General features: G+C 40.0%; 1 protein-coding gene across 7 annotated transcripts in view; it reads right to left on the reverse strand.

Moving 5' to 3' along the window:
- Positions 1-18,927, reverse strand: part of tiam1a (TIAM Rac1 associated GEF 1a) — a 301,399-nt gene that overhangs the window by 14,324 nt on the left and 268,148 nt on the right. For all 7 annotated transcript variants that reach the window (XM_060833501.1, XM_060833502.1, XM_060833504.1 and 4 more), the window contains 4 exons: positions 8,181-8,299; positions 4,882-4,990; positions 4,519-4,577; positions 3,563-3,668 (listed from right to left, as the gene is read on the reverse strand). In XM_060833501.1, the coding sequence (XP_060689484.1) occupies positions 3,563-3,668; positions 4,519-4,577; positions 4,882-4,990; positions 8,181-8,299 (393 nt within the window). The remainder of the gene's footprint in view (positions 1-3,562; positions 3,669-4,518; positions 4,578-4,881; positions 4,991-8,180; positions 8,300-18,927) is intronic.

Genomic DNA, 18,927 nt, shown 5'->3' on the forward strand with positions numbered 1-18,927 from the left:
TGGTCACCTCCTTGAAAAAAGTTAATCAAGGTTATTATCAAAAGGAAGGATAATTTAACTTGCGTCAAATAATGTGGATAAAGTGCAATTATAACAAGGAATACTGGAGCTACTCAACCACTGTTCAAGAAGGACTTAGTTTTGCCTCCAGGGAGTACAATGAAAGTCCAAGTGGTACAAAATTGGATAAGTGCAGTGTATATCTTGGTTTAACTGCACAAAGTGCCCTTGGCCCACGCTTCTTAATTTCTTCATCAACAACTTTCCCGCTATCTTAAGGTCAGAAATGGGAATTTTTGCTGATGGTTGCACAAATGTTCAACACCATTCACAACTCAAGATATTGAAGCAGTCTATGTCTAAATGCAAGGAGGCCTGGAAAATATCCAGGTTTCAGTTGACAAGTGGCAAGTGACATTGCAATGATCATCTCCAACAAGACAGAATCTAACCATCGCTTCTCAACATTCAATAGCACTTCCATCACGGAATAAACCACTATCAACATCCTGGGGAAAACCATTGAACAGAAAATGAACAAGACTAATCATATTAATATTGAGGCTACATCAGTGGAGAAAGTGAGGACTGCAGATGCTGGAGATCACAGCTGAAAATGTGTTGCTGGAAAAGCGCAGCAGGTCAGGCAGCATTCCTGAAGAAGGGCTCATGCCCGAAACAGCGATTCTCCTGCTCCTTGGATGCTGCCTGATCTGCTGCGCTTTTCCAGCAACACATTTTCAGCTCTGAGGCTACATCAGTGTCTCGGAATCCTGCAATGAATAACTCACCTCTTAACTACCCAAACTTGCCTCGGTGAGTGCTATTCCTAAAACACTTGAAGCTTGACACCATCCAGAACAAAGCAGCTCACTTGATTGGCATGACATCCACAAACGTTCACTCCCTCCACCATCAATGCTCAGCAGCAGCAATGTGTATCATCTACAAGATGCACTGTAAAAATTTCCCTTTGGCAACACCTTGAAAACATGTGATCATTGCAATCTAGAAGGAAATGGCAGCAGATACATGGGAACACCACCAGCTGCAAGGTTCTTTCCAAGCCACTCACCAACTTGATTTAGAAATATATTGCCATTACTTCACTGTCGCTGGGTCAAAATCCTGAAATATCTTCCCAACAGTATTTCGGTCTTCCTAAATCAAATAAACTGCAACAGTCCAAGGTGGCAGCTCATCACTGCTTTCTCGAGGCCATGTGTATTTATTTATTGTCATGTATATTTTGTTATAAATATAGTATAAACTGTCGCTGACTGTCACCACTCTCCAGCATCATCGTTAAAGACAGAAAAATAAATCAAAACATAGACCACAAAAGGTAGAAAAATAAATAAAGATGCAATCCTTCTTGTTAAGTGCTCAGTCATGGGCCATGAGCCTGGTGACCAGCCACAAGTTACCTTTGCTATGTCGCTGCCTCTGGAACAACAGTCACCACTCTTCAGCGCCTTCCCACTTCCAGTGATGCCCCTGCCATACAAGTCCTCATTGGACCTCGCCACTGATGCCACCATGTACCACGTGGCTCAAACTCAACTTCCCCAGAGGCATGAAGGCCACTTCAGGCAACCCTAGCCTATGCAGCTGCTGCTGATGCCACAAGATCTCGTACTGGGCCCAAGTGTGCCTCCACCGCCTTTGTGAATCTGTGCTGGACGCAGATGTCACATTCACTATCAGTCTCTTGTGTCAAAAGCCTCACTGAAGTCCAAGTAATCCTCATCTACACGCCTAGTCAGCTCTTTGAAAACTTCAATCAATCATGTCTTCTACACTCTGGCTTAAAGGAAAGCTCTTCGAGATGTATTAAGAGTTCTGCTCCCTCTGAACCTAGCACGCATTTCCAGTTAATGTTGGAGAAGCTGACCACCATTACCTTAAGGGTTATAAAGTCATAGAGATGTACAACATGGAAACAGACCCTTCAGTCCAACCCCTCCATGCCGACCAGATATCCCAACCCAATCTAGTCCTACCTGCCAGCACCCGGTCCATATCCCTCCAAACCCTTCCTATTCATATACCCACCCAATGCCACTTAAATGTTGCAATTGTACCAGCCTCCACCACATCCTCTGGCAGCTCATTCCATACACATACCACCCTCTGCGTGAAAAAGTTGCCCCTTAGGTCGCTTTTATATCTTTCCCCTCTCACCCTAAACCTCTAGTTCTGGACTCCCCGACCCCAGGGAAAAGACTTTGTTTATTTATCCTATCCATGCCCCTCAGGAAAGTGAATGTGAGGAATGCTGGATCAGCCAGGATCGGGCTTAAAGGGCTGCTCATATTTCTGATGGGCTCATTACATTTCCATTTCTGTGAAATGTGCCTCCATTTATGTCATTCTCTTCATGCAAGTATACAACCCTGTGGTAATTCTGTGTCCTTGCCCTGGTACTTTCTTCTTCTTTTAGGTTGGGCAATAAATGTTGGCCCAGCCAGATGCCACATTAACATTACACTAATGAGCAGACACCAATAATTTATTTTCAACAAGTGAAACATAAGAATGTAACTTCTCATATGGATCAACGGTAGTAGGGGCTGTTCAGAAATAACTTGGTGAATGGATTTGACTGGATTCGGGATTACAACTTTGTTCACAATCATTGGAAGCCCATGGAAAGTAAAAGAGATGGAACAGTTACAAGAACAAGTTCCAGATATTTTTCCATTTGTGGTGACAAGAGAAGTGGCTAAACAAAATCTATCACCAGAAGTCAAAGTAATAGGCAGATGTTAGATAGCTGAAATGTTCCTTAAGGAACAGGCTTATTTCAAACTAAGTATTTGGCAGGTCTACATTAATTGAGGTTCAGAAAGCAGATCCCAAATTAAGTAAAGTTCAGACTGACAGCTAACACTGAAATTGAGGCTCAAAGAATACTGGTGGTGTGTTATTTGTTTAAAAAGATTTATGCATGGAAATTTATGGCTGTTAATCAGACAGTGGTACCACCCAGATACTGTCAGGACGTATTGTTTTCATGTAATGCTCACAATCTATGGCAGGACATGTAGAAATACAGAAATTTTCAACAATCTTTGCGCATTTGTGACAACTCTGGGAAGAGTAGGGCTTAACATCCAGCACACTGTGCCATAGCGTAAACCATCTGGAGCAAAACACTCCAAAATGTAAAATGTCGTCTCAAGGAATTTAATTTTCTGCTGTCACCACTTTCCACAGTGAGTTTCTTGCTTTGACATGCGCACCCAAGTTCACATTGCATTTATTCATCTGAGAAGCTGAGGTTGTTCAACACTTGCTTCAAATTTTCTTCAGTGCAGACAAGAGGTGAATTATGTGAGGTTGCATAGACTCTGTTTTTCCTTTTTAGGTGTAGACAGTCTTGTTGAAAACTGGCAAAATAAAATATTTACCTAATTGGAACACTCAACCTTAAAAGCAAAGTGGAAGTGATATTAAAACATTGGTTGGCCCCACATTGGTCCAGTACATCATTGATACAGCTCAGCACTTGTTGGAAAGTCCACTTCATACATGTTAATACAAAATATTATTTACATACCTGTGGTTGCAACTGATCGAATCTGCAATGCTTGAGTTGGAATCATATGACGAAATCTGAAAGGATCTCGATCATCTGAGACTGATACTCTCTGAGAAATGTTTCCCTATTTGTAAAGTAAAAGATGACATTTTATGCTGGAATTTTACTAGAAACAAGACATTTTGGAAAAGTAAATGCAGTTTTAATTGATTTGTTGGTTTAGTAACTGCTCCAAATTATGGTTTATATAATAGATGCTAAAGTAAAATTGAGCAATTTAATAGAAACACAGGCTTACATCGTAACGCCAGTACTGCCTGTTTAAAATATTCTTCTTAAAAACAAAGTAGGAAAGACTAACTATAGAATTTCTCAGTTTACACATTAAAGACTATCAGCTTTCCAATCATATGTAAACTTCAGATCACAATTTTTAGAACTTTTAGTAGTTAAACATCAGGGAGCATGTCTTTTGCTGCAGTGATACTGCATATCCTTCATAAATATAAAACCTGGCTTTGGTCCTCCTTTGAATTTGAATCAATATGGTCTTTTTCTAACGGTGTAATAATCAAAATGAAAATATTGCAAAAATATTCTGTCCCAAATCATATTAGAATCAAAAACTGAATTGTAAAGTTTTCTCTTACCATTTGTGAAACAGACACATTGGTCAAAAAAAAGAGTTTCAGGTTTGCTTCACATAAAACAGCACTGTTTTGCAAACTAGTCCCAGATCTAATTGCGACTGGTTGCAATTCAGTATTTTCGCCATTTATATTTGAGCAAAACACCAAAACATTGTCTTACCACAAACTAAAGTGATTTCATGTTCATTGGCCAACAACCAAATAAAAATGATTTAATTGAACCATTTCATATCTTTGAATGTTTAACAATTTCATAAATTTAATACAAAATTAAATAGCTCATAAAACCAAATAGGTATTGTCATTTTAAGATAGAAAACCTACCAATTTCCTTTTCTGCTTGAAACCGTCTTTATACACAAGAACAACTGCAGTTTTGAACACTGGAAAGTAAAATGAAAAATAAATCATGCAGCGCTCCAAAACCTTGTGTATTGCAGTTCTTTTCCTGCACTCATTAAGCCACTTCTGCAAAAATGCAAAGTGATTTTATGCGTATACTATCATAGAATTTGTGGATGAATGCAGCAGATTACTTCGGATATTAGATGCAAAAAGTTTAAAACTCCTTTCAAATGATTATTTCATACTAGTCTGAGTTTCCAACAATTCGGTATAAATTTAGCAATTTATACAGATTTGCACTTCTGAAACCTAAACATAACAAACCTCAAAACTGGAACATACCAAATGCTGCCAATTCAGGATCTTTCTTACACTTCCCAAAGGATGTGGGAGGATTTAGCCAAGTAACTGTGGAATGGAGAAGGAGGTCGCCCATTGAAAGGTCCACAACCTATAAATGAAGGTGACATTGATATATATATATAATAATTGATACGAAACATACTTATATTTCATGTCTGCATGTCTTATATTTCAAATCTTATAGAGAACTATGGTTCTGGAAAATTTTGGATCCTCATTCATTTTCCATAATCCTAAATTAACAAATGCACTTAATTGCAGATTACAAAATTAATTATTTAGGACAATTAAATATATGACTACTGTTACAGATGCCTTAAATTTTACTTTTTGACTGACCTATTATGTGATAATGTTTGACTGGCTGATCATTTTCGTTAAAAGCAAGTTTGCATTTTCTTTGGAAATGTTTACAAAGACCCAGATTTTGAAAAAAACACTTGCCAGCATTTGTTACTGAAACACAGATTAGCCAACAGCATGTAGTGAGGAAATGGCGGCTTGTGAATTGCAAATTACCATAAGATGCAAGTTATTATTGTCGCTTGCATCTCCGCTATTAGCATTACGAAAATAGCTTCTAATACTTAACCTCTGCATGATTTCCATGAGGTTGGCTTATTTTAATTATACATTAACTATACATTAAACATGCCATTGAAAGTCCCTTTATGACAACATGATACCTGATAACAATTGTCATTTAACCTCTCCTGCACATAGGACTGGCACTCCTGTTCACCCTAAGTTAGTGATTTGTTGTTTGAAGATTTTAAAATGTGAAAACTTAATTTTTTGCAAATATCTTAATTTTTATTTCTGACTTTTAACCTCCCTTAAAGCAACCTTTTGTTACCGCTATTTATTTTTCTATCAAACTAACAGAGTTAGCCATTCCAGGAAATCCTGGACCATAGTAGTCACTTTGCTTACTCCCCAGCTTGACCCATTTCTCTGTGGAGTGCCTTGGGGTGTTTTATACATAAAATCTTTATGCAAGTGCAAATTGATGTTCCATTGGGATATTTTCAATCACTCTGTTTGGATGTGGTGTGACACATCACCGGAGCAGGTGCGTCTTGAACTTGGGCCTTCTAGCTCAAAGACAGTGGTGCTAACACTGGATTACAAGTACCTTTAAAATTAGGCTCCACCAAGATTTGAACTGGGATTGATGGATTCAGAGGGCAGAGTGCTCACAATCACATCATGGAATGCAAAACTTTGATGCTTCCTTGGTAAAGAGGATGAATGAAAGCAGCTAAAAGCAATGAACCTAAAGTAGGGGTTATGGAGACTATTGTTGTCGTAAAAGTTTAACCTTGGGGTCTTGGCATGACCAGATCAATTTTTTTTAAAATAAGTCATTTGTTGTCTCCAAATTTCATTCCAAAACTTTTGAAAATAACAAACATTTCACTGTAATCAACTAATAGCATAGCTTTGCTTTTCCATCAATCTTTGATCATTTAGACTCAGTACAATTCACCAGTCGTGGTGCAGGTGACGGAAAGTAACAAGTTTTCATTTTCTAATTACAAATTTGTCGGTATTAACATTTTCTCATACTCAGAGTTTTTTTATTTTGTCCAGTAACACCAACAAATGTCACCCTGCTTCAGCATGTTTGCTGCTGAAATCTTCATCATGCTTTTATCACTAGACTATTTCAAATTTAAAAGTCACACAACACCAGGTTATAGTCCAACAGGTTTATTTGGAAGTTCTAGCTTTCTGAGCACTGATCCTTTATCAGGCAGCTACCTGACAAAGAAACAACACTTCGAAAGTTAGTTCTTTGAAATAAATCTGTTGGACTATAACCTGGTTTTGTGAGATTTTTAACTTTGTCCACCTACACCTCCACATGATAAATATTTTAAAAAATGCTTGATCATACAAAATTTTACTGCCCATGTTTTCAGTTGCACCAATTCCTAATCATCACCCATTCATGCAGTCACTGACCTACACTGCCTCCTTATTAGTTACATCCCAGTTTTAAAACTTCAACCCATGTTTTCCTGTTTACCATGGCCTTGCCCTTCCCAATCCCTCGAGATAGCAACCTTGCAATGGCCTGGGTTCACCTAATTCTGGTCACTTGAGCAGCAACAAGTTTATGTGCTCCAGTCCAGAGTGTGGTGCTACAAAAGTTCAGCAGGTCAGGCAGCATCTGGGGAGCAGTAAAATCGACGTTTCGGGCAAAAGCCCTTCATTAGGAGGTAGAGACCATGCCTTCTGCTGTCTAGAACACAAGATTTGGAATTTGCTGTGAACCTTCTCAATTCCCTTTCCTTTTTTCAAGGCACTATACTTAACCTACCACTTTGATAAAGCATTCAGTTTATAATGGCACTGTGATGTGCCTTGTGATGTTTTACGACATAAAAGGCAATATTAAAAAAGCTGGTGGTTTTTGTTGATGATATTATTTACTTTACCATTATACATGTTTATAAAAATGTTGTTGATATGTGCAGGCTTAATGCTTAACAGAAGGAACATTTCATTGCATCTCCCTCTAAATGTATGTAAAATTATCCATCTACACCCACTTAAATGACTTCAGTCTCAGTTAATGTAATACCTCATTACAAATAATAACAAGGTTAAAGGACTTTCAGAAGATCATTTTGCAGTGGCCCAAGGATCTTTTCTGCCACCAACTCTGCCAGGAAAGCTTTATGGTTCCTGGAATATAATGACATCAGTTCACTGGTCCACTTCATTGTCAGTATCAAACTCATCAGATGAACATCTCAGGAATTTCTAACAACTGGAATCAAAATTTGTTTTATAAAGCAGTCAAATTAAACCATCCATTTGATTATAACAAATGTTATAGAATGCATAATGTGACTCCTGCACACATCCACAGCTGCGTAACAGGATCTATAGCTTTAAGGAGAGACTTAAGTCTTGGTTCATTAATTTGTTGGTAAATTTCAAAAGGAAGACTACACAGAAGAATTAGACATTCATTAAAACATTATTGAAAAATGCTCTTTCTTCAAAAACAGGCACCCTTTGCACAAGTAATAAGGTGAATCAAGAATTTAATACAGAGAAGAAAACACTTTGATGAAATACTACAATTAATGTGGCAGTACACAGATATCAGCTGTGCAGAAGTTCACAGTTGGTAGCTTCTACCATTTCAACCAAAGGGGGGAGGAGGATAATCTAGTTTGGGTCATTCGGGCCACAAGAAAATAATGAAATAGCGTATGACCTGTATATGTATTCCAGGAAGTCAAATTGAATACTTTTCTTACCTCTTTCTTCTCTCCAGTTTGCTCAGATATAAGCTGGTCAAACACAGCACCATATTCTTCATGTAGTTTCTGCATTTCATTTATGTGGCTTGCTACTTTATTCATGGCTTTCATTGCCACTGAAAGTTTAAAGAAAAGGATTTCTAATATCTTTTGTGATTCAATTTATGCACTTATCATTTAGAAATTTATAGCACAAGAGACATCACTTTTATTTTCAAACATGTTATAAATCTTTTTGGCTGACAACAATTCAACTGGATTTACTGGACACTCTTCCTGGAGATTGCAAGAGATCTCCCTCTTTGGCTGAGTGGTTAGGTACACATTGTGTGGTGGTACACAGGCCATAGAGACCATAAATTCCATTCCCGACCTCCATACAGGCAGTCCATTCCAGTTGGATTAGGGTAGAATACAACATTACTCTCAGGACCTCAGGTTTGGATAAGAAACAAGAATTTAAAAATCTAATTTCTAACCATTAATGGTATCCCTTGTTGGAACTGAAATACCTCCAGGTGACGATACTTGTATAGCTGACCCCTCTTTATTGATGTGAATTCAAGCCTTTTTTTTTGCTTTTATCCTAATTTTTGGGTAGGCAAGGTGAAAAGTAAGCAAGTATCTGTCACTCTAGATTTTTCCTCATTATTCACTCACCCCATTCTCTTGCTGTATTTCTGATGGACAGTGAAAGTACCAGTCCTATAGCAGGTGTACTATGAAAAAACAAGCCACATTCCAGCTACGTACTCCATTTCCCATGAATGCAGAACTTCATAAGGGCAAATTCTGGATTATGATTTACCTATCATAAGGACAAAGCAGTGAAAATGGGAGGACAAGTAGCAGATGAAACTTAACATGGAAAAGTGTAAAGTGATTCATTTTTGTGGGAAGAATGCATAGTCAAAACAAAGTGTACAATTCTAAAGTGGGAGTATGAGCACCCACTTTAGAATTCCTGAAGAAGGGCTCATGCCCGAAAAGTCGATTCTCCTGCTCTTTGGATGCTGCCTGACCTGCTGCACTTTTCCAGCAACACATTTTCAGCAAGTTACTGAATGTGACAGGCCATGTTGAGAGAACAGTGAATAAAACATAAAGGATTCCTGGGATTTATCAATAGGGGTATGAATTAAAAGCAACGGAGTTATAATGTACTTGTATATAACAGTTCTTGGCATATGTTAGAAAGGATAATAAAGCCACTGGAGAGATTGCAGAAAACATTTGTGAAATGATTCCAGAAATGAGGACTTTTGTTTCATACATAAATTGGAGAGGTTGTTGAGACAAGGTTTGATGATGATATTCAAAGTATTGCACAAAATGGACAGGGTAGATAGGGAGAAACCGTTCTCATTGGTGAAAGCTTTAAGGAATTGGCAAAAGGAATAATAGTGAGCAAAAAAAAATGTTAGACTACAGTGAATGGTTATCATTTGAAATGTGCTGCCTGAGATTGTAGTGGAGTCAGGTTCAATTAAGACATTCAACAGGGAATTTATCTGAAAAGGAAGAACGTACAGGATTGTGGAGAAGATGGTGAGAGTCACAAGGAAAATTGCGCATACAGAGAGCCAGGACAGATGTGTCAGACTACGTATGACCATTTCTATTACATGTCAGGCAACTAGAACAGCTAGTCACTGTAATGTAGGCTGAAGTGGACTTAAAAATCCAAGTACTTCAGAGAGAGTCAGAGTGAGCTTATTTCATTTATTGTGGAGTTGTCATTTATTTCCGCACCCTTGTCTCTCAATGTCTCACACCAGGGTATGCAGAGATTGGAGCAGTCTTAATTTCCTTTGTCATGGGAGTACCTGATGAAGACATGTTTTACACGGACCATGGTTGTGCCTTGTGCTTGAACTCAATCTATGAACTATCACAGGAACTTCACTGCTACTGATAGACAACTATCCTGGACACTTTTTGCCATCCAGATTGTCAGTGGAGATATCTCTCAAATTAACCAATCAACTCTGCACCAATTTAAAGTAAGTCAGAAACATGGTGTTGCCTGAACAAGTCACTTTATTCACTTCCTTAAGTATAACCAATGGCAAAGTGATAAGATCATGCAATCTTTCAGAAAGATAAGATCCCCAATGTCAAAGGGTTCATAGCTCACACCACATGGCTCTTCAACAACATTATCATCGAAATAAATACGAATGGAATAAATTTTTTGAATAGCCAACTCATTTATGACATATTGGACTTCACTGTACAATGGAATGCTTGCTCCCCTAGTAAGTGTCTTGAGATATTCAGAGTAAGAAATTCCAATATGCCTGAATTCTAAAACTGACATATTTGCAAGAATCGTGGGAGGTCAGCATATACTCACTGCCCACTGCCAATGACATCCATGTAGTTTTTTGAGAGTCAAGCTGAGCAATGGTACAGTGAAATCCATAATTTGCTTGTGGCAGCAATTTAACCCAAAATAGAAGCTGTAGCCTAACTATTGGTCATAACCAAGTTGGCTATTTAAAAGTCTTGCTCCCTCTATTTATTTAGGTGGTAACATTATTAAAGGGTCATGTTCTATCCAAAAAAATGGTTATAATTGTTAGAGACCTGGAGAATTCCAAGGCAGCATTGTGGATGTGCCTCTGAGATATGTTCAGCCCAAATATCTTCACCTGCTCCATCAATAATCATAAGGTTCAGTGTGGAGTGTTCAAACTTTCCAAAGCATTAACCTCCATACACAACTTCTATGATAATGAAGCACAAGTCACTCTACAACAGAATTTGGTTATTACTATGGGCTGTCAAATGGTTTGTAACACTTGTTATGGTGCCAGATAATTATCGCAGAGAGAAGAAAGCTCAGTTGTTTTCCTTTATGTAGGATATAGCATAGGAAATCTGTCATCACTTGAGCCTTCTCTCAGCTGACTTTCTTCGGACTGTTCCCAAACCCCCCCACCCAGGGTTGAGTGACTGTTCAAGTAATGGGCAGCCCTCGCACTGTGGCTGATCAGAAATCCTCCACCATCTGCCTGGCTACAGCAGATCAGTTCAGAAGGCAAACAAGGTGTGGATCTGAAAAGTATGAATGTCCTTGTTAGGACGTGGAGGTGCCGGTGTTGGACTGGGGTGGACAAGTTAAAAATCACACAACACCAGCTTCTCGTCCAACAGGTTTATTTGGAAGTGCAAGCTTTTGGAGTGCTGCTCCTTCATCGGGGAGCCGGTGGGGCGGGATTATGGGACGGAGAGTTCTTAGTGAAGGATCAAGGTGTGGTACAGCTGATGTGAGGTATTGAGCGGACCGGCATTGCTGTTGAGTCTTTGATCACTTATGATGGGTTTGCAGGCTTCAATTAATTAATATTTAAATACCAACGCTTCTTTCAAGTCACATTCCCGAGATAATTAGATTAAATTAGATTCCCTACAGTATGGAGACAGGCCTTTCGGCCCAACAAGTATGTACGGCTTTATTTTAAAAAAGTGATATCGCAGCTCGGATGAAGCATTGAGGGTTCATGGTTAGAATCTGTCTGTCTCCCAATCTGGATTCAGACTGGTTCTGTTTCCAAAGTAGGAATTGATAAAATGCTGCATAGACGTTTTGAAGAACTGGAATTAGAGGGAAATGGGTCTGGGTGGTTACTCTTCGGAGGGTCATTGTGGACTTGTTGGGCCGAAGGGCCTGTTTCCACACTGTAGACAATCTAATCATATATCCTCTCTAACAAATCAGGATAACATTCAATTCTTTTTTCCTTTGAAGGCTTATCTAGTCTTTTCCTTGAATACATCACTGACACTTTCAAAAGCTTTGATCAGTACTAACATCTATGTCCTGGAGGCCACCACTGATCCGAAGCTGAACTGGAGCAGCTGTATCAACACAGTGATCACAAGAAAAGGATAGAGATTGCGTACTCTGCAACGAATGTTTCACCCTTAACTCCTCAAAGTCTAACCACAGTGTCCAAGACTCAAAGCAAGACCGTAATGTAATACTCAACATTCATCAGGATGAGTGCAGCAGTGACAATTCTCAAGAAGCTTGACAGCATCAGGTCAGAACAATGAACTTTATTGGCACTCCCTTCCACTGGAATCAATATCCACTCACTACTTCACTGAAAATATATACTACAGCTACAATCGATCTAGAGGATGCTATGAAGCATGATCAACATTTTGTCACTATGCAGCAACTCATAATATAGAGAAGGACAAGAACAGCAGAATCACGGCAACAATATCACCAACAGGCTCATCTCCATATCCCACACTTTCATTAATGTTCAGTGAATACCCTGGAGGTTCCCGATCTAACAATCTAATTCTCTTGCAGGAGCAGCATTGTTACAAAGAGAAAGCTGACCAACAATTTCTCAGTGTAACTAGGTATAAGAAATAAATACAGCCTCTCCAGCATAGCTTATATCCCACAAACAAATAAAAGTATTGTTTAATCCTTCCCATCAAACTTGCAGAGGGTCCTGCTTCTAGATTTTGTCTGAAGTGCAATGTCCCAGATTTACTAAAGGAGGATCATCATTTGGGAAAAATTCTGGAAGATAACTGCAGATCATAGAACTACACTTTATATCAGTTATCAACTTATGGGAAAAAAAGAAGGAAAACTGGTTATTTGTTGCAGCTTCCAATAAACTACATATTTAGTTTATCATTCTCAAGTCATAAATGAAAACTTAGTATACTTACAAAATGGTTTTTGGTTTCAGTTAACAGTACAAATTAGTGGGAAGAAGTATAATACTTATGTAGCAACATCAAGTGACAATGAAGTAACCTAAAAATACTTTTAATTTATAAAATATTAAAGATGTATTGAAATGTTATAACTGCTAGAATCAGGCCATTACACAGATATATTAATGTTAAAAATTAATAAAATATTAAGCACAATTTCTAAATACATCAAAACCTTTCTCAAGTGTGTTTGGTGAACATTTTAAATCCCAAAGACATTATGAGACTGATGGATAAACGTGACCATTCTTTCTGAGGATGTGAAAACATTATCTTTGGTGCAAATTATCTTTTGCTAACAAGATCAAAAATGACATCATACTCTTCCTTCCACAAAGCTTACATTCTTGCTTACAGCTTTCTTTACTTTGACAAAAGAAAATCCAAAGTTCTTTCACGAAGCTATTAATGCACAAGTTTTATCTAAGTACATTGAACAGGAAGCATCTAGTTTGATAAAAGCTTTTCTAAGTCTGTAATTACTGTATCATTTCTGAGATAAGAAACTCACACAGACTTATTTTTGTCTTGAGCTAGCAATATTCTTTGAATTACCTTGTCATATTGTTCCATCGATCAATGCTTTTATGATTTTAGATAACTGAAGATACTGCCCATGTTTGACAATCTCCAAGATTGGCTACTGACTCTTCTCCAAGATACAACTTGCATTGTTCAGTATGGGACAAACTGTATTTTTTGGGGGAAGGGGAATAAGGTTTCAGTCATTTCACTGCACCTGCAATCTCTGAATGTATTGGTGCGATATATCTGAATAAGGTCACAAAGTTCCATGCAGAGGTATCACATGACCTTGCTTATTGAAGGCCTCCATGTCCTACTGCATGCTATTGTAAGCTCTTATTTGTGGGTGATGCAACTGATCCAACTGCAGGAGTTATCGTTGCTGGAGCTGCTATACAAAGACACAAAGAAGCTGAGGAGGAACAAATGCATCAGCAAGTCCAGGACCAGCAGCAACCTCCAGCTGTGGCTGCACAGCAGGTTTGCTCAGGCTGTTAAGAAGTAACAAGGTGTCCACAGTCTATCAGCCTTAATATTATTTCCTCCTGGAAGCACAGTGCCGACTGAGGATATCCCAGGTCATTGTCACAGAACTGTGTTAGCTCGTGGAGCTTGGCTTGTCATCGGCAAAGGTTGGTGGTCTTTCTATCCCTGTGGCTGTCAAGGTGATAGTTGAGTTTGTCTTTTTCTTGTGATTGACTGCTTCTAAACATCTACTCAGAAATCTATGTAGGATCTCTCAATCTCAACCCACAAATGAATCAAGGTGGTTACCAAACCAATTTGCCCATGGTCACACTGCTTCATTGCATTTCCCCATGACAAAGCTAGTGTTATAGCCCAGGCACTATGCTTTGTCAACTTAGCTGGCTTCACCTAGGGCGCTATAGATTGTACACAGATTGCATGAGATTGTACACAGATTGCATGAGATTGTACACAGATTGCAATAAGAGCACCACAGCATGGGTAGCTAACTCCATCAATGTTCAAATCATCTGTGATCATTGCTACCACATTTGTTTCAGAATACATGGGAGACATGGACTGCCCTTTCCAAGTATGGTTGATGATTCAATCACGCAACCCTAAATGTGTCTGTACATAAACACAACGAAGCCCATTCTTCCTTGATGGCCATCACTGGATAAGAGATAGACCTCTTGAAGAGGAGGTTCCAACACTTGCATCTGTTTGGGGGCCCTTGTAGTGAGCCCAGACAGAGGATGCTGCATATGCCGAGCATTCTATGTGTTGTACAACAAATAGGTAAGGCAGAGAGGAGCTGTGATGGATGCTGAAAAGCTGGGAGAGCAGCATAAGTCTTAAGGGAAAGGGTAATGGCATTGAACAGGATGAACATAACTTTCACCATGATAGAATGATGCAGTATTGTGCACAATAAGCTACACAGAGGGAGTATTCCCTCACACTTCTGATTTATGCTTAGTAGTGGGCGGCACGGTGGCACAGCAGTTAGCACTGCTGCCTCACAGTGCCTGAGACCCGGGTTCAGTTCCCGACTCAGGCGACTGACTGTGTGGAGTTTGTACGTTCTCCCCGTGTCTGCGAGGGTTTCCTCCGGGTGCTCCGGTTTCCTCCCACAGTCCAAAGATGTGCGGGTCAGGTGAATTGGCCATGCTAAATTGCCCGTAGTGTTAGGTAAGGGGTAAATGTAGGGGTATGGGTGGGTTGCGCTTCGGCGGGTCGGTGTGGACTTGTTGGGCCGAAGGGCCTGTTTCCACACTGTAAGTAATCTAATCTAATCTAGATTGGGAACGGGATTTGGGGAGTCAAGAGCTGAGTTACTTGCCAGTATGTTTAGTCCTGTTGAGTTTCTAGTCAATGGTAACTCCAGAATGTTGATAGCGGGACAATGATGGTAATGACACAGAATGCCATGAGATGATGGTTACACTCTTGTGTTGGAAATGGTCGCTGCATGGCATTTGAGTGGCACAAATGTTACTGGCTACATCTCAGTCTTGCTGCATTTGAATATAAATTGCTTCATTATCTAAGGAGCTGGAAATGGTAGTGAGCATTATATTGGAAGGAAGGCTAGAAGTCTTTCCCATAGCTGATGCTCCCACATTCAAAATGACCATTTCAGACAAGGTTACATAGAACGATACAGCGCAGTACAGGCCCTTCGGCCCTCGATGTTGCGCCGACCGAATCCTACCTAACCTATACTAGCCCAATAACTTCCAAATGCCTATCCAATGCCCGCTTAAATGACCATAAAGAAGGAGAGTTCACCACTGATACGGGCAGGGCATTCCATGAACTCACAACCCGCTGTGTGAAGAATCTACCCCTAACATCTGTCCTATACCTACCACCCCTTAATTTAAAGCTATGTCCCCTAGTAACACCTGACTCCATTAGCGGTAAAAGGTTCTTAGTATCTACCCTATCTAAACCCCTAATCATCTTATACACTTCTATCAGATCTCCCCTAAACCTTCTCTTCTCCAATGAGAACAGCCCCAAGTGCCTCAGCCTTTCCTCATAAGATTTTCCTACCATTCCAGGCAACATCCTGGTAAACCTCCTCTGCACTCGTTCTAAAGCTTCCACATCCTTCCTATAGTATGGCGACCAAAACTGCACACAATACTCCAGATGAGGCCGCACCAGGTTCTTACATATTATGGAAAAGAGTAACATCAGTAGCTGTATACCTGTAGCAGCAACTAAAATGATAGTCAAGTAGACAGCAGATAATTTAAAATGACAAATATAATATGCTAGGTACAACAAAGTGTCACCTGTGCCACATAAGTACCCTCAGGAGGTTTCCTTTTCCTTTTTGCCCTCCAACTATGACAAGTTACAGGCCCGAGATCCACAGCTGGGTTTCAGGGAGACTGCCCTATATTGGAAACTGTTGGCCTTGGAGTTTGGGGGACAATCCTGGGGGAATTGGTGGCTACAGGACTCAGACATTGTGCAAGGATCCTGGGCAGTATAGGCTTCCCACTTCTTGGCTTGAACTTCACAGAATTGACCCTTGCAATGTGGAGGTGGGGACTAAACACCTCTGAGGTGTACGAAGAGGACACTTCTGGGAGGGGCCTGAATGTCATTTCTCTTCCAACACTGCCAAGTCTCCCTGTGAGGAAAAGACACCTGAAGTGAGGTCAAGGTCCCTTATCCCTGTATTACCTTGTCGTTGGTGTTGGCTACCATTGGCTAAAATGATAAGTTGCAATTCTGCAATACTCTGGCAGCCAGTGAGGATTCTGCTTGACCTGGCTCTCCATTGCAGCTACTAACCATTGAGACAACCAAACACTTACATGCTGGAACCAGCACAATTGGTGTTGGTGGACTCATCTAACTTTCAATCCACTGTCCTGAGTATGTATGTTCACAAACCTGCCTATTGATCATTTGACTGGACATTTTAATGAAATTGGACAACATGGGTCCTTTCCTGTCTGGGGTTAAGCAGATTCTTGCTCTCTTGCGGTCCTCTGACTGCTGGCAACTTGGGGTGCTCTTTCTCAGTGGAGATGGGCCTGTGATGTGCTGTTGACTCTAATCTAGCCAATATACCCAGAGGTGTCAGTATTTGACCTGATGGAGTGTGCAGGAGGAAACCTTGCTAAAGCTTCCACAAGAGGTCTGTAGCTCTGTGGGAAACAGGGAGTGAGTTGTGAAATAGGAGTGGAGACATGTTAAGACTGTATTCATAATGGTCCTAATGGGACAGCAGCACAGAACACTGCATTGAATCTTCCTTGGCTGTGGAGAGTTTTAAGGTTGGCATTGTTACACGAGTGGGCGTGGCTCACTCCTGCTAAGGCAAGGAATCTCTCCTCAGAAGGTGACCAAGACATATGTCAGGCACCCTACCACCTGTTCTGGCACACTCTGACCTATAGTAGGCTCTGTATTCTGCAATGAAACAATGTAAGAACTTAGTGAGATGAATATGGCTGGCACAGCTAGTGGCATTGGTACAGTTTGAAGAAATGTGGTGATGTATACCAAATGACTGAGTCAGAAATGAAGAAAGGGTTAGCAGTTTGGACGGATGATGGTGCGAGTGCAACTAAAATGAGGAAATACAATGGGGGCTTCTAACTACATTTTCTGAACAATGTGTTCAGCAGTTTGACCAATGTACATAGCCAATTGCATACAACAGAGAGTGTGGTGGGCCATAACACTCGTTTTTGGGGGTGGAGGGGGAGATTGGAGGGAGTGCGGAGGCACAGTTCGAGCAAGCATGAGGTACAATAGAGAAGATGGTTGCGCTTACCTACCCCTGCAGAGCACAGAAGGTCATTAACCTTCTTTCTGCACTGTTGGGTCTTTAGATTATGATCACTGCATTGACTAAGCTGGCAACCTCTGACCAGGCTGGCAGGGTCCAGTGTCTTGGTCTCCTCTCACAGACCTGGAGAAAGAGGATGGACATCCTCTGCACCACCCCATCCATCAGCTTGCCTGGTTCCCGTCAGCAAAGTGGTGTGTTAATTTTTCTCTGTTCACTATTTCTGGGGCAATTTTTCACACATTGCAACTGTTGAGGGCAGTTCTTCCCTGCAATGTTTGAACTCATGCATATGATATGAAGATGTGGGTGTATTTTAAAAGAGTTAAAAGCAGAACCAACGGACATAGCACCAAGTGTTCTCATTAAGGCAACAATGTATGTAACACTTGGTTGAACAACTTGATTAGCTCATTGCCTGGAGACAAAAACAAATTCGAATCCGGCCAATCAGTTTAAATTATACCCCAAAAAATATCAAACTCCAATCCAGTTTGAATTGAGTATATTGACAAGCTGAAAAGCCAATGATAATCCGATGCTTTGGAGGTAGAAAACAGAGGAAAAGTTGAGAGGAGAACTGCCAAAACCTAGCAAGTAACAGACTGCTTGAAAAAAATATCTCTCTTAAAAGTACCTTTTCGATCAGTAGCCTGTGACGCAGAAATTTCTAACAAGGAGGAAAGAAGACACAGGAAGATCCGAAGACAAGAGCCTACAGCTGCCTGGTTTTGAGATAAGTGTTGTTTTGTAAATCTTAATTGGGAGTTTTATTGGACTAGTATTATAGAAGAAAAGGTAAAAGATAGGTGAGAGAAAGAAATTGTAAATAGTGGTTAGTTAATTATTCTCTGTTTTACTTTAAGAAATAAAGTAGTTAATTTTCACTTTACATAGTTCTTGGCCACTCGAATTTACTGCATGGGATAAATCTTTTCTGTGTTGCAGATTTTAAATTAAGCAGGAAAGTTTACCTTGTGTCGCAACACTTAGCTGAGTTTATATGGCACCAGCGGTGGGAAACCTGCAGCAGTGAGCACTTCCGCCATTGGTGAGCACAATGGAACGGTGCCTTGGGACATGTTACAAATATAACGAGGTGAAATAAGTCACTAAAGCTCAGAAAGAGACCTTAACTGAAAGTCCCTGAAACTGACAGTCAGATTCTGGGAAAACTCA

Source organism: Hemiscyllium ocellatum, chromosome 12 (genome assembly GCF_020745735.1).
Source record: "Hemiscyllium ocellatum isolate sHemOce1 chromosome 12, sHemOce1.pat.X.cur, whole genome shotgun sequence".
NCBI lineage: Eukaryota > Metazoa > Chordata > Chondrichthyes > Orectolobiformes > Hemiscylliidae > Hemiscyllium > Hemiscyllium ocellatum.